Source organism: Pleurodeles waltl, chromosome 11 (genome assembly GCF_031143425.1).
Source record: "Pleurodeles waltl isolate 20211129_DDA chromosome 11, aPleWal1.hap1.20221129, whole genome shotgun sequence".
Taxonomy (NCBI): Eukaryota; Metazoa; Chordata; class Amphibia; order Caudata; family Salamandridae; genus Pleurodeles; species Pleurodeles waltl.
The window spans coordinates 785,014,070-785,027,908 of NC_090450.1; the positions used below are offsets into that span (position 1 = coordinate 785,014,070).

The window sequence follows — 13,839 nt, forward strand, 5'->3', positions numbered from 1 at the left end:
GAATTGAGGAAAGGGAGAACCTCGATGGACAAGAAATAATGCAGCCATAAATACGCTAACTTTATTCTCAATTTCTACCATTCTAGAATATTGCACTGTGAGCTTGGCTCACCCTGACTAGAAAACGTACTTGTAACTTTGAAAGTTAATTGCAACTAGCCCACTAGTGACTGCTGGTGTAGTTAGGCGTAGGCAGCCTCAAACCTCAAGCCTCAAACCTCGATGGTTTGTTAAAGCGCATAAGGGGAAGATTTCCTTCTATCGCCAGCCGGTGCTTAACGAACATCATTTCTATTTTCATCAGTATTTCAGCCAGAGACACTGTGATTAACTGAGAACACAGTTTTAAAGCCAGTCACGGCAAACTCTCAATCTCCTCCTTTTTTATGATGTCACTGGAAAAGGACCATTGATCCGGTCTCTCAAATGCATATAGAATAACAGTTTGCATCCAAGACTGAGGCTGCTTATGGTAATTTAAAAACACATGATTCTTTAATCACAGCTTTGCAAGGATACGACTCCTGACATTACTGTTTTTTACTGCATAATATAAACGTGTGTTTAGAGCATCATATAGTTCTCCGACTGTTATCATATTTAAGCAGAGGTTATTGTGATGCCATGATCAATTCATACAGGATTGTTCTTTTTTAAATATATCCCACAGAGATAATTCCAGAATGGAGCTGTAGGGGGTGGAATAGCAAAGAGACATTTCTGTGACAAAACATACACATTTCTCGGTACCAACATTTCTTTTACAGGTAGATTTATTTACCACATTTCCATTTTGTCTGAGTCTCAGCACTAACGTTCATTATCTCTAGACATCAGACCATTCTGATCTGCACAGTTTGTGTCCAATAAATATTTTAACAGGAAAACCTCTGTGCTAGTCGTCCAAGTTTGGGACCCATCTGAAGTTGACTGACACCCTCATTTACACAGTGATCACTACAATTATGTCTCTTAGTGCTCATGACACTACACTGTCTGTCTCACGGTGTCGTTGGAATAAAAAAAAAACTTTGGATAAAAATAATTTAAAAAAAATGGACATGACAAAGAAACTGTGAATCTTTAACAGTCTTTCTAAAATATGATATCCGTCTATACTGCTTTGGAGGAGAATTCTTAAAGCATACCAGTCTTGCCGCAATAAGGTTAGCTAAAGTTGTATAGACAGACGCTTTTCAAAATAGAACAAAAGCATCCACCACTTCCATGGACCATGAGTTTTTACACTTGTGGAACAGGTAATGCCACATGGTCCACCAAATTCAGATGTTTGCTGCAGGTTGGTTAACCCATCCACATTGCACATTTGATCAGACAAGATTGGTTCTCCCATGGAAACATGGCTTTATGAACAAAGACAGGCCAACAAACACTGCGGGCCCATGACGATACCTGTAATAACTAATGGCTTATAAAGCATCCTGCTGTGAACACACACCTTCAAATGTGCATCAGAAGGCTCATAACCCTGTCTGTTATAAACACAGGTCATTCGACACACACCCATTTAGAATTAATTAACATGCTGGTTTGACATACAGACCATTTGACACTCTAGAGAGCTGATCAATCTGCTTTTCTCATGAGCTCTGCCAATACCATCAGCACACAGAACACCTCTTCATCCTTCAAGAACTGTCTCATTGATTTTTACAAAGGGAGTTGCAGTATACATTTTCAAATTCACCTGGCTTGCAAATAGTTCACATCAAAACAAGTTGTTGATTCCAATTGTTTCCTCAGACAGCAAAACAAGATCCAGATCATACAAAACGGTGGTAAGAGAAATGTAAGCAGGTGTAGAACAGGGCATGGGAAGAAAGTGCATAGCTCTGGAAGCCATAGTGGACAACAAGAAATGGGCTTTCTGAGCCCATGACCACATCAAACACTTGATGCTTTGAGACCAAGATCCGGTCAAGGCAAGAACACAGCAGCATGAGGCAGGAAGGACATTCTCCAACCTTGGTATTTATTGTGCTTTGAAGTATAAAAGTTGTCCCTCTCTTTCCACGGTTTTGCCTGCTCATCTTGGCATTCTTTCAGGAAGAGAATCCTTCTAACAAACCACTAATTTGCTTAGGTTCCTACACATTGTCATAGGGCACAGCCAAGCCAATGTTATAGTTGTAGCCAATCACTTCATTGTACGACGACCGGCAGATAGGAAGAATGCTCTCCCGAGCGAGATGATCCACAGAAAACTGGTATGAATAGATTATTCCTCGATGCCTGTGTAGGAGACAAACACATGGGAGAGGGTCAACTGAGTTGTTTTTAGAATAAAAAAAAAAACTGGTTATTTGTGCTGTTATAGTTATTTCCTATGAGAATTCATCACCATGAATACAAAATATTGCATCCTTGAGCACAACGGCTTCAGAATTTTCTCAGACATCTCAATATTAAAAACATTAGTGCATACTCTCATGTCATTCGTAATTTGAGCAACCACATCATGCCTCTATATAGTGCCACACTGCATTTTCGTTCTTTTCTGCCTAGAAGAAGCCTCTAAAAACCAAAGTGAGAGCGATGAATGGAGCAAACCCATCCAAGTACAAGTGATTGGGAGTATAAATGTCACCAGTCACGTTATCTCTTATTTTCTAGAACATGGTTCCCTCTTGGATCCATACGATTCAAAAAGAATGACACGCACTATCCTGCCGGTAGTGCAATGAACATAAGGAGGCCATGTGGTTCAGCAGCACTGCCACACCAAACCATTTTTAACCCTAGAAAATACTGTTAAGACTGAACAAATTACTTACCTTTGATAACACTCTTTCTAGTGAATACTCTATATAACTCCACATTCTTCACCTTTAGAATATCCACATTTGTTGGTGTGGATCCAGAAGATTTTTCAGCACAGTTCATGCATGCCAGAAGGTGGCATCATGCAGCTCTGTGTCGATCTGATTCTGCCCTGAAGTGACAGTCAGAGCACCATACAAGCGCCACTCAAGCGTGCCGAAGTCAGTTTCTTCTGGACACAGTCCCTGCCCTTGGACCTTGAGCCAAAAACTACAAATCTGAGCCAGTGTGCAGCTCTCTAATTTGCAACATTTTGTTGGAAAAAAGGCCATTCCAAAAATGCAGAAGTAGCATGGTGGTGAGGAATCTTTGGTTCGATAGAGCATCCACTAGAAAGAGCTCTACTGAGGGTAAGCACCATGTTCTTCCGAAGAATAATTTTACCCACAGATCCTCACTTTTAGAAAAGATAACAAAGCAGTATCTCGTAAGTTGGTGGGCCTGCATAATGGCTTCTCAAAACCTCTTGCAGGATCGAGCTGGCAAAATGTCCTTCCCGTCGCACCTGGCTATCAAGGCAGTGGTGCTTCATGAATGTATGTACTGATTTGTACTGATACCCACAATGCGGCTAGACAAACATTCGGAACAGGGACTCCGCATGCCAATGCAATGTTACCAGACTTGACCCTAAAGGATCAGGCAGTCAGACCTTCTGGACAAAAAGAGGGGTAGCCTGTATGATCCTAACAGAATCGAGGCATATAATATTAATCCAGAAGGTCTGAGTGTTGCAAAAAAGGAGAAGCCCCAAGTCCAACCGGGGGCTAGGCGGATATGCGATAGCCTACAGTGGTCCTGCTGAGGAGCAGTCTGTCTTTGAGGACACCAGCGGCCATCTGGGATTGGGGGCATGACAGACACGTTATATCTTTGCGGTCCAGTTTAGAATCGGCTAGAAGAATCCCTGCGATTGAGTCAATTAGCAGTTTGCTTAGCTGGAGGTTTTCCCGCAAGCATAGCAGACACAACCCAGGTTGGCCAGCACTGGCAGACATCACAGAATAAGGGGAACAGATTGAACTTGCTGTAGTCCTGAGGAGGCCTTCACTCATAGGTCGAAATGCGTCGAAATCTAGCAATAGGCACACCATAACCTACTCATAGGAACACAAAGGATCTTAAACTGGAGGACATAGGACCATTTTTTTGGATGTGCACATACGTCTAAGTTTAGTTGCCACGCGACCTTCGGGATACACCACATAGCAAAATAGAAACGTGGACACCTTAATTTCAATAAGATTGATCAACAAGGATAAAGTGTTCTTTGGACTTTTACAAAGTGAAATAATTTTTCAGTGGAATTAATACAAAGATTTCCTGAATGTAAAAAACATGCCATATGTACACTATATATACCTTGACGCTCTGAGGGTTGGGTGCGAAGGATTGCGTGCACTATTTATTGAAATAACATTCTTGTCCAACTGAGTCAGCCTGTCTAATACACTAGTAGTTTTGTAGCCTAAAGTATATATTTTTCATTTTATACTGACAGAGAACCCCCTTTCTTGCATAAGTCAGACCTTCCAGAGGCTGGTTTGTGGCCAGTGCAAAGCAGACCTTAAAGCAGAGGATTACCCATCTGGATTTTTTGCACTGCCTTGCCTTTCTTTGCTTCAGAGAACTCAGAAAGAGCTAATCATCTACCAGATGGCCTTTGATGCTGAGAGCGCGCAGCTTATATACTTAGAAATTAATATGAAATGTTTATGAACTAATGCGTAATAATGCCGCATAGAAAATGTATTAATGTATTTTGCTACACGTGCGCTTGAAATGTGCCCACGGGGAGTGGCAGTCAATATATACAATGACTAATGAATCTGATGAATAATGATGAAATGTTATGTTAAAGTATGATTTTGCACTAATGTAAAAGGTTATATGTTAAAGTTCTGCTAATAAATCATTAGGCCTTAGTTAGCATGAGTCGAGGCCTAGCTGCCCGGTTTCATATTAAATGTGTTTTTCCGGCGTGCAGTGTGCTGACTTGCTGAAGGACATGAACTCGTATTTTTCCAAAGCTAGAAGATGAATGTAACTGTAGTAGATCCGTTCTCATGAAATTCGACTTGCTTAGTGAAACATTCTTGCTGAATGCAACAGTGTAAACTAGTTGCAGGTACAAGGTCGCCTGAACCGGTCGGTACAGACAATGGAACCACTGACTGAAGATGCAAAGAGGACCACGTGAGTATGAAATCATACCGGATATTTACCCGCTGAAGACGTCAATCATAAGGACCAATAAACTACGTGAGAACTGTTATGGGGTGACAATTTTAATTAAGTCATTGAAACCCTATTGGAGGGAGATAGTGGGGTGCCAGCCCCAACCAATTAAACTGTAGGGGACTATACAACAGAAAAGGGATAAAAACCCTTGACACAAGGAAATGAGAGAGTTAGGGAGATGCTATTGCGGTTTGCTATGACCCAGACACTTTATTACTCTGCATAGAGACTTTGCTGTTTGGTTCTTCAAACCATCCTTGCCCTTATATTGCCCATTTACACTTTACCTCCTTATGAGGGAAGTGTCCCTTTTACCCGACTGCTGAATTCCTGGCTGATGGCGAATCAACTGATGTCCTGAGGACGAAGACCGAACCTGTATGCTGACCCAATACGGAGGGTAACTATATGACAATGAAATTGTAATTGTCTGTTTGCTTTTCCTTTCTAGGTACCAACTGCTTCTTTTGACAGAGACCCTAGTTAGATGTTTTCTAAATTGGTGTTGCTCAATTGTTTTGCATGAAGCCCAACATGCCAATGCTAATTCGAGGTTAGATAAGGGGTACACTAAACAGACGCCAATAGACAAATAACCAAATCTATGCTTTGTTGAATAACGTGATAATGATACTCTGCTAAGGATAACCTATGTTGATGTTGTGCTATATTCTAATATTCGTGATTCTTGCTTTGATGAAATCTTATCAGAGTTGCCATATTGTGACTATGCTAATGTGTTTCTTGGTTTTGAGACTAATAAACTTACTAGTAGAATTGTAATCAATAGGGAATAAACTTCATATAATAGTACTAAACTGGTGTGGTTATTCATGACTGCAAGGTTATGGTTGTTTCTGAGTTTTATTAATGTCTTTGACTAATCTGAATTGTCTTATTATGGTAAATATTGATGACGTTATTGACATATTGATTGACATGCTGATTAGTTATCTCGTCCTAAGGTGTCTTCAATCAGGGTCAAAAGATTCACTGGCCTAAAACGAGTCCCAGAGTGAGTAAATTAGACATAAAGGGACGCGTTAGCAATGCGATCAATGTAAAAACTCAATGCTATTTTGGGGTTCTTCGTATGTGTGAGGTGGACCAAATTATGTCAGAAGATTGATGGACGGTTCAACATGAAAGGAAGTTACACTTTTGGCGGACAGGCCTTTCTATCTCTCAGCAGCGGTTTGTCCTGAAAGAAGGTGGTGTAATGTGGCTAGACTCCCAAGATAAGCTAACTCCCAAGAAGAGCAAAGTTAACACAACAAGAAATACCATCTTAAAAGTCATGAGATGTAGCAGACAGTTTGAAAGGCCTGCACATAAAAAAGTAAGGATCATATTAAGATCCTACTGTGTCATCATGAAGGGTTTAAGAGGAAACATAGGAGCTCAGCCTTGAAGAAATACAACAGTTGGTTGAAACAGGGATGTCTGGTCTGGTAAATTCAAACAGGCAAAAAGGCTGAAAGGGTCGACAAATAACCTTGACCTGTGCCACTTCAAGTCCGTGCCTGGCTAAACACATAACAAACAATATATCCAATGGAATGGTCTGCAACAGGTGCATAACATGGGTGCCACAACAAGGTTAAAATATAATCCCAGTGCCCAAAGTAAACAGACTTTGGAGAACGATGCTTGACCGCAAGGGTGATATTAGCTACTCTAGGAGGGAGATTGAATGAAGTTAATTGCTCCAATTAAACCCCATGCATGAAGGTGCAGACTGGCAGGCCCAGATGCTTCCCTGGTGCAGAAGATCCTCCTGAAGCAGTAATACCAACTGGCAGTGGTGATGTTCATGAGGATCAAAACCAGCCTCCCCTTGATGGACAGGAGGAAGGCTTTCAACACCAACCAACTGGCCTGTAATGCCGACAGGTTGATCTCCACCTCTCCCAGATTACCTCCGCAATGGGATCCCTTGTACCACAGCTTCAGGCCCTGCATGAGCACGAAGCATGTGACAGTGTCCGCCTAGGAAGAATGGGCATGCACCAGTTGTTACAAACCTCAGCATGACACCATAATTTATTTAATCACCTGAAATTCAGATCAATACTGTTTTTACATTGTACTTCTAACACATCAAGAACATGAAGCAAATTCACTTATCTTAACATTTCCCACCAAAAACATCGTGGCTAATATTTTATCTCAGCCTGCTTGCATCACAGAAAGTGTATTTATCTAGGGACTAGACTAGTCTTCATGTTGTATTTACAAAACTGAACCTCTAGGACGACACTGAAGCAGAGGATATTTTACAGCATAAACCAATCCTTTAAGAATCCTTACTGACTCCCAGGGGCTGACAACAATACAATCAAAACAGACTGCATTATTCATCGAGCCACCAACAGAATAAACCTTTCTTTCATGCCATCCTCAAAAAACGTCAAGGGTATAACATTGCCCTACAATGCTCAGCCTCAAAATGTTAATGCCATGCTACAAAACAGTTATCTAGGGCAGAACTTCATTTAGAATACAGGCTGCCCTTCTATAGTATTTCTTGACTACAAACATATTTGTACTCTGAAGAAAACCACAGGTAGTTGTAAAAAGTAAATCACACCAGGCTTTTGGGGCAACAGTCTTGCATGGCTGATCTTCCCTTCTCATCTACAGTACCATGAACCACTTGCTGACAGATACATAAAAAATACAAAACAGGTGTCCAAGAATCCACTACAAACAGAGATATTTCTGTGAACCCTTCTTATGAATGAGTAGTTTTTGTCCGAAGATCTAACTGCAGTTTACAGGACTTTCACGCCGAGATGTTGACTTTCACATCGAGAATCATTCAATATTTGGAAGCCAATGGAAGAAAAACAGCCTCAACCAGGAATAGTTAGCAACCTTCTAAAATGACTGAATCGTTTCTATAGAATCTTGAACCTCCTTTATTACTGTCCTCCGAGCCACTCAGGGAGTCAGAACCAGACATGGAATCCTCTGGAATCTCTAACGTGGAGCTTTAGCTTCCATTAATTTTAAATTGATCTTTATTACCATTTTCATCACAACCATTGCAGATATCTGAGAAGCACACCAGGCAGCAATAGTAGCTGACACTTATCAACCTGCCCATTGTATATGGGACAATTCCAGCAGTTATGAAAGCGAGTGACATCCTTGATACGTAAACGAACAAAAAGAACAAAAGGGAACAGCAAACAACAACCTGCCAAAAAGAATTAACACTCTCCCGCCTCCCTCCACTGCCCAGAGACATCAACCATGTGAAACAAAAAGACAAACAGGAAATAGAAAATGAGCATAAAGTGAGCCATAAGGAGCACGTTAACAGGCACAGTGGGCAGACAAAAAGAGACTAGTATATAATTGCAAGTTAACTTTTGCCAAAGGAATTCATTCAGCTTGCACTCTAGCGGGGAGGCTTACCGTCAGATTTGGGACTGATGGAAAGTAGGAACCTTTCCCAAACCACCAAGCATGTGAAAGGCTTAGGTATACGTATGCATCTAGTTTCACCTATGAGGCCGTCCTTCCATGTCTGTAGCCCAGGGCCAGAGGAAGATCATTGCTATTCGGCAAGGGCCAGAGCGATGTCTATGAACTTAATAGCGGATTTGTTGGCTTTTGTTCTGGTCATAAGGCCTGGTGGGCAAGGTTTCAGATAGCTGCCGATCTCCTCCCACAAGTACCTAATAATTCTGCAGGACCAGACCATGTGTCCGGAATCTGTCCCTTCCTGGCCACTTCTCAGACATACTATGGGTGTTTGGGAGTGCATGGTTTGCAGGCACGCAGGGGTTAAACTTCCTCCACAGAACGTACTAAATTGATGAGTCTGAGGCATGCATTTATTGAGATATTGTGTATATACTGAAGGGACTGTGACCATTCTGCATCCGTCAGTGGTTCCCCAAACTCAGTCTCTGACTTGGATCTCAGTGAGGTCATTGGTTTGAACTTAATGTCCCTTATGGACCTGTATACAAACGTGAAGAAGTGTCTGCTGTTGCCCTGTGTCCACAGAGTAAGCGTGAATCCATCTCTCTATGGTTCCGTCTCGCCCATGCACCATGTATATGCTATAGCTCTTGTCAAAGCAGCATGAGTCAGGAACTGCTCTGAAGGAAGGAGAAGTATAGCATCGTAGGGGCAGGAGGAGACCAGCATCAAAGATTGCCAACTGCGCTGACCCCTGCTCGAGCCCACAGAGCCTTTTCACAGGCAGTGGAAATCACAGGAATCCACAACGGGATTTCAGGTTCATATGGGGTCCCCATCTGCTGGTCGCGAAGGTACCTGTGCAAGTTATAACATGGCACCCTCAATAAGAATGAGGCAAGGTGGGGGCTCTAACTCTCATGAGCTCAGACAATGCCCTTGTCGTAGATGTGAGAACAAAGGAGAGGTTTCTGATCTACTAACACAAGCTGGCAGGGTGTCTTCTTCACCGTTGGCACTGAGCTTTCCATCCTGAAGTGAGTAAATTGAGAACCATACATTATGTCATAGTAACATGTGTTGTTTAAAGCTCTAGGAAAATGACAGAAGTGTATTTGCAGCGAATACAGAAAACTATTATTATTATCAGCAGTGACAGTAGTAGCAGTACTATTGTAAGAGCAACCTTTAACAAGCCAACCACCTACAATGAACACAGGTGCTTTCAAGTCAAGGGTGATGCCTGAATGAAACTCTCCCTCCACTTTTTTCAGTGAACAGGTAGAGCCATTTCTAAAGCAACCAGTAATTGACTATTGTCAGAAAGTATTTTTTCTTTAAGCCTCTTTACGACTCACGATGGATGTCAGGATTGGTAATGTGCAGGCTAAAACCTCCTAAAGGAAATCATGACTTATTTTGTACCAGTTATCATGCTTGCATTCAGCTTCATAAGTACAAAATCAGAGATGAAACATAAGAGGCAGGTGCCCTGAAAGGCAGGTCTGTGATTCTGGACTGGTTTTCAGTTCATACTCCAGATACCCAATGTTGAAGTTGATCCAGATCTCCGACAGTTCCAACAGAAGATCAATGATACTTAAGGCGTTCTTTTACTTAGATACTCAAGAGACTGTTGATGGAATAATTACAGAGGTCATGGAAGCACACATATTTACAAACCTATGGCATGGATTCTGTTCCAGTGAGGGGTAGACCTTCTTGGGCCATCAATTTTATGGGTCTGACAACAGAAAGGCTATACAAAACCTGGTTGTGCTAATTATGATACAAAGCAAGAAAAGTTGAGAAAAAGACCATACAGAGCTTTCCATGCCTTTGTGTTGGATAGGGTTTATGAGTCAAAAACATGTAGCTCCCAATTCAGTAGAATAAGCAAATAATCAGTAGATAGTTTGAGAATACGAAATTTGAAAAGATAGCAGCACATCTTACTAACCATATTTTATTTTTAAAAAGAGGCTCTTGAGTCTTTGTCCTTGGACTGTTAAAATGACTCTAGACCAATAACTCATCACTTAGTAGTTGGTGTCTGCCTATCTAAAAGAAGAAACTCTTTGTGTATGAACTGAGAGTTCTCTTTTCTTAAATGTCAAGTAACCAGGTCTCTGAAATTTTTTATGCTAATGGTAACCACCAAGAAGCTTGTCTCATTTGTAAAAAGGAAGCTTTAAAAAGAGCTGGGTGCACACGTCATTGTGTAGCCCACCTGGATGATCATCAGTAGCTGGTGAGCATTAGTCAGACAATTGAGTGCGTTAACAAAGGAACAGATCCGATACATCTCCCTCCTCTCCAGAACAGATCAAACTAGGAGATCAAAAGGAGCAAAAATATTACCTGGTGTTAAACTTTACAATGCATAGATACCTCTTTGACAGGACAGCAGAACTGTTGCTTCATGAGTAAAACTTTTTTTGCATAAGGATAGTAGGAAGGGAAAGTTACTTACCTGTAAAATTAGTACTCCTCTGGGGAATGCTCAAAATCATGAACACATTCCCCGTCATAACTTATTTTGCAGCCTAATAAAGGGCTAAACTAGCAACAATTCATTTAGTTTTTAGGAAAACGAATCTATTTAAATATAAATTGTAACAAAGAGACTAGGAACAATTTTCACAAACCTATTTTTACAGGAAAAGAAAGGAATGAAGGGCAATACAAGCAGGCAGTTTGCTGAAGACATAGTCTGGAAAACTATCAAGCACCTTCAATGAACATCACAATGCCCTGCCTGTGACAGATCAGTCCATTTTTTACAGACACAGGATAATGTGTATGGAGGCATAAACATTTCTCTTCATTCATCCAGTGAGATGGGAGCATTGATTAAGAGTTTACTGAAGATTTAGAACTAGAATTACAGGTAAATAATTTTTCCTTCTCTGCCGGGAGAGCTTCACATCCCTGCCAAGTACCACACATTACTGTAACTCATTTTAGTGCTGGTGTCTGCATCGCCACACTAAAATGCTATGGTCTTGCATTCTCTTGAAGCGAGCCCCTATGTGGGACGAAGCAATGCAATAGAGTCTCGTTTCAGCAGCTTGCGTGTGAGCAGGGCCCAAGAGAGGTGGGTTGCCAAAGAGATCTCGGTCTCAGTCTGGGTAAGTTGTTTACTTAAATAACACAGTAACATTAAAAGTAGCTGTCTCCCGTTGTCTCCTCATGGCATGATGCATTAGGTGTCTCCTGCACTAGCTTTGTGCTAGGTCACAACAATAGTCATTACCAATATTTAAAAACTCTTACAAAGGTCAATTACACAATTTTCACTTTTTTATATTTTTGTCTCCAAGGACGGGAAATGTTATTCAACCCATTTCATGCTCCAGTGTAAAAAACAACTTCAATCATTATGGAGAAGTGTTAAATCCATGACATAGCTACCAATGTACTGTGTCTTATATAACTGAAACCTTTGGGCAGAGCACTGTTGAGTTATTAAGGCTTCTATAGATTTTATATGACTCTAAACACTGCATTTGTACATTTATTTCATTAAATGAAAGTAACTGTTTAGTTTTTTCGCACAATAAATTGTCACAAATAGTGAGAACCCAGAAATATCACACATTAGCAAAATGACAACTTGAGAGCTATGTCTTCATTAATGGTCATAACCACTGAAAAGAATACCAAGCACAACCCACCTAGAAATGCAGAGCAAGGAAAAAGAAGAAAAAGCCATAGAATCTCCTCAAATTGATTCCTTATGGAAACGTGTCCCACGTGGGCATCAACCCTGGAGTCTGAGTCAAGACAGTAATGACTTGTGAATGTATGGACAAACTTCCAGGTGGCCGTCTAATATATTTCTGAAATGTGAACATTTCTCAGATGAGCCGTCATAAAAGCATGCCCCTAGTATAATAAACTTTGTGCTTGTCAAGAATATTTCTGTTTCTAGCAACACAGTCAAAAACAAGATACTATCCCCCTGAAAATGGACTGTACTTTAGGGACTAAACCCAGTTTTATGGGATCATAATTCACAAACAAATGTTCAGATTGTGTACGATTTTTAGGGCTGTCTAAATAAGATTTTAACACACTCTTTACAGCTCTTGTGTGAAGGTTGTGCGTAAAGCAGTGTTGAACAGAGTGGTGAGCTTTTGGCTGATCCTGTGGCTTCTGAGAACGAAGATGTGGTGTGGACAAGGATCCGTGGACGCTCCTGGGTGGACGTTTGTTGGAAATGGCCCTTTCTACAGAGTTAGCCCCAAACTTTTTGCCTCTCGCCCCCTATTTTTTTGACCTTCTTCTTGTTGGCTTTAGGACTTTGCACACTTATTCACTGCCGACAAGTGATAAATTGCACATGCTCTGTGTTTAAAACATGGTAACATTGCGATCTACATGACTGGCATATCTGATTTATTGGCAAGTCCCCAGTAAAGTGCACTATGTGTGTCCAAGGCCTGTAATTCAAATGCTATTAGTGGGCCTGCAGGACTGATTGGGTCACCCACTGGCGTAGCCTTTCACACATGTTTAGGCCTGCTACTGAAGAGCCTGTGAGCGCAGTTTAAACTTCAATTTCGACCTGGCAAGTGTATCCACTTGCCAGGCCCAAACTTTCCTTTTCATTGCATGTAAGACACCCCTAAGGTAGGCCCTAGTTAGCTGCAAGGGCGGGGTGCAGTGTATTTAAAAAGTTGGACATGTAGTTTTAAGTTTAACATGTCCAGGTAGTGAAAAACACCTACATTCGTTTTTGACTACTGCAAGGACTATCTCGCCCATAGGATAGTATAGGGATTGCCTCAAAACATCTTGTAAGTGTAATTTACAATTGGGAAAATACAGGAATATGGAGTTTGGAGTCACAATTTAAAAATACATCTTTTGGCAAAGGTGGGTTTTGCATTGCAGGTTTGAAAATGCCACTTTCAGAAAGTTGGCATTTTCTTACTTTAACCATCCTGTGCCTTAGCCTGCCTCCAATCCACATGTGGCCTGTATAAGGACAGTTGACAGATCTCCTTGTGCATTCCATCCCATCAGCCATAAAACACAGGACGCTCCATTGCCTCTGTATTCCATCTGCATACCAGTGGATCTTCCTGGGCAGGAAGGGTAGAAGCCCTTTCAATTACACTTCAAAAGGAAGTGGCTTGACCCTGCACAAGGAGTGATAAACCCCCACAGACCTTCTGGCAGACAGGACTGGGCTGAAAGGAACTGGGGCACTTCAAAACCACTCTTTGAAGTCTCCCTGACTTCAAAGGCACATTTGGGTATACCTACTGGGCCCCTGACACCATATATATGGAACACTTCTTGACTGAGGACATT

At 41.3% G+C, this 13,839-nt stretch overlaps 1 protein-coding gene across 1 annotated transcript in view; it reads right to left on the reverse strand.

Moving 5' to 3' along the window:
- Nucleotides 1-755: 755 nt before the first annotated feature.
- Nucleotides 756-13,839, reverse strand: part of FBXW8 (F-box and WD repeat domain containing 8) — a 484,866-nt gene continuing 471,782 nt past the window's right edge. The window contains exon 11 of the mRNA XM_069214505.1: nt 756-2,253. Coding sequence (XP_069070606.1) covers nt 2,109-2,253 — 145 coding nt within the window. The 3' untranslated portion in view covers nt 756-2,108. The remainder of the gene's footprint in view (nt 2,254-13,839) is intronic.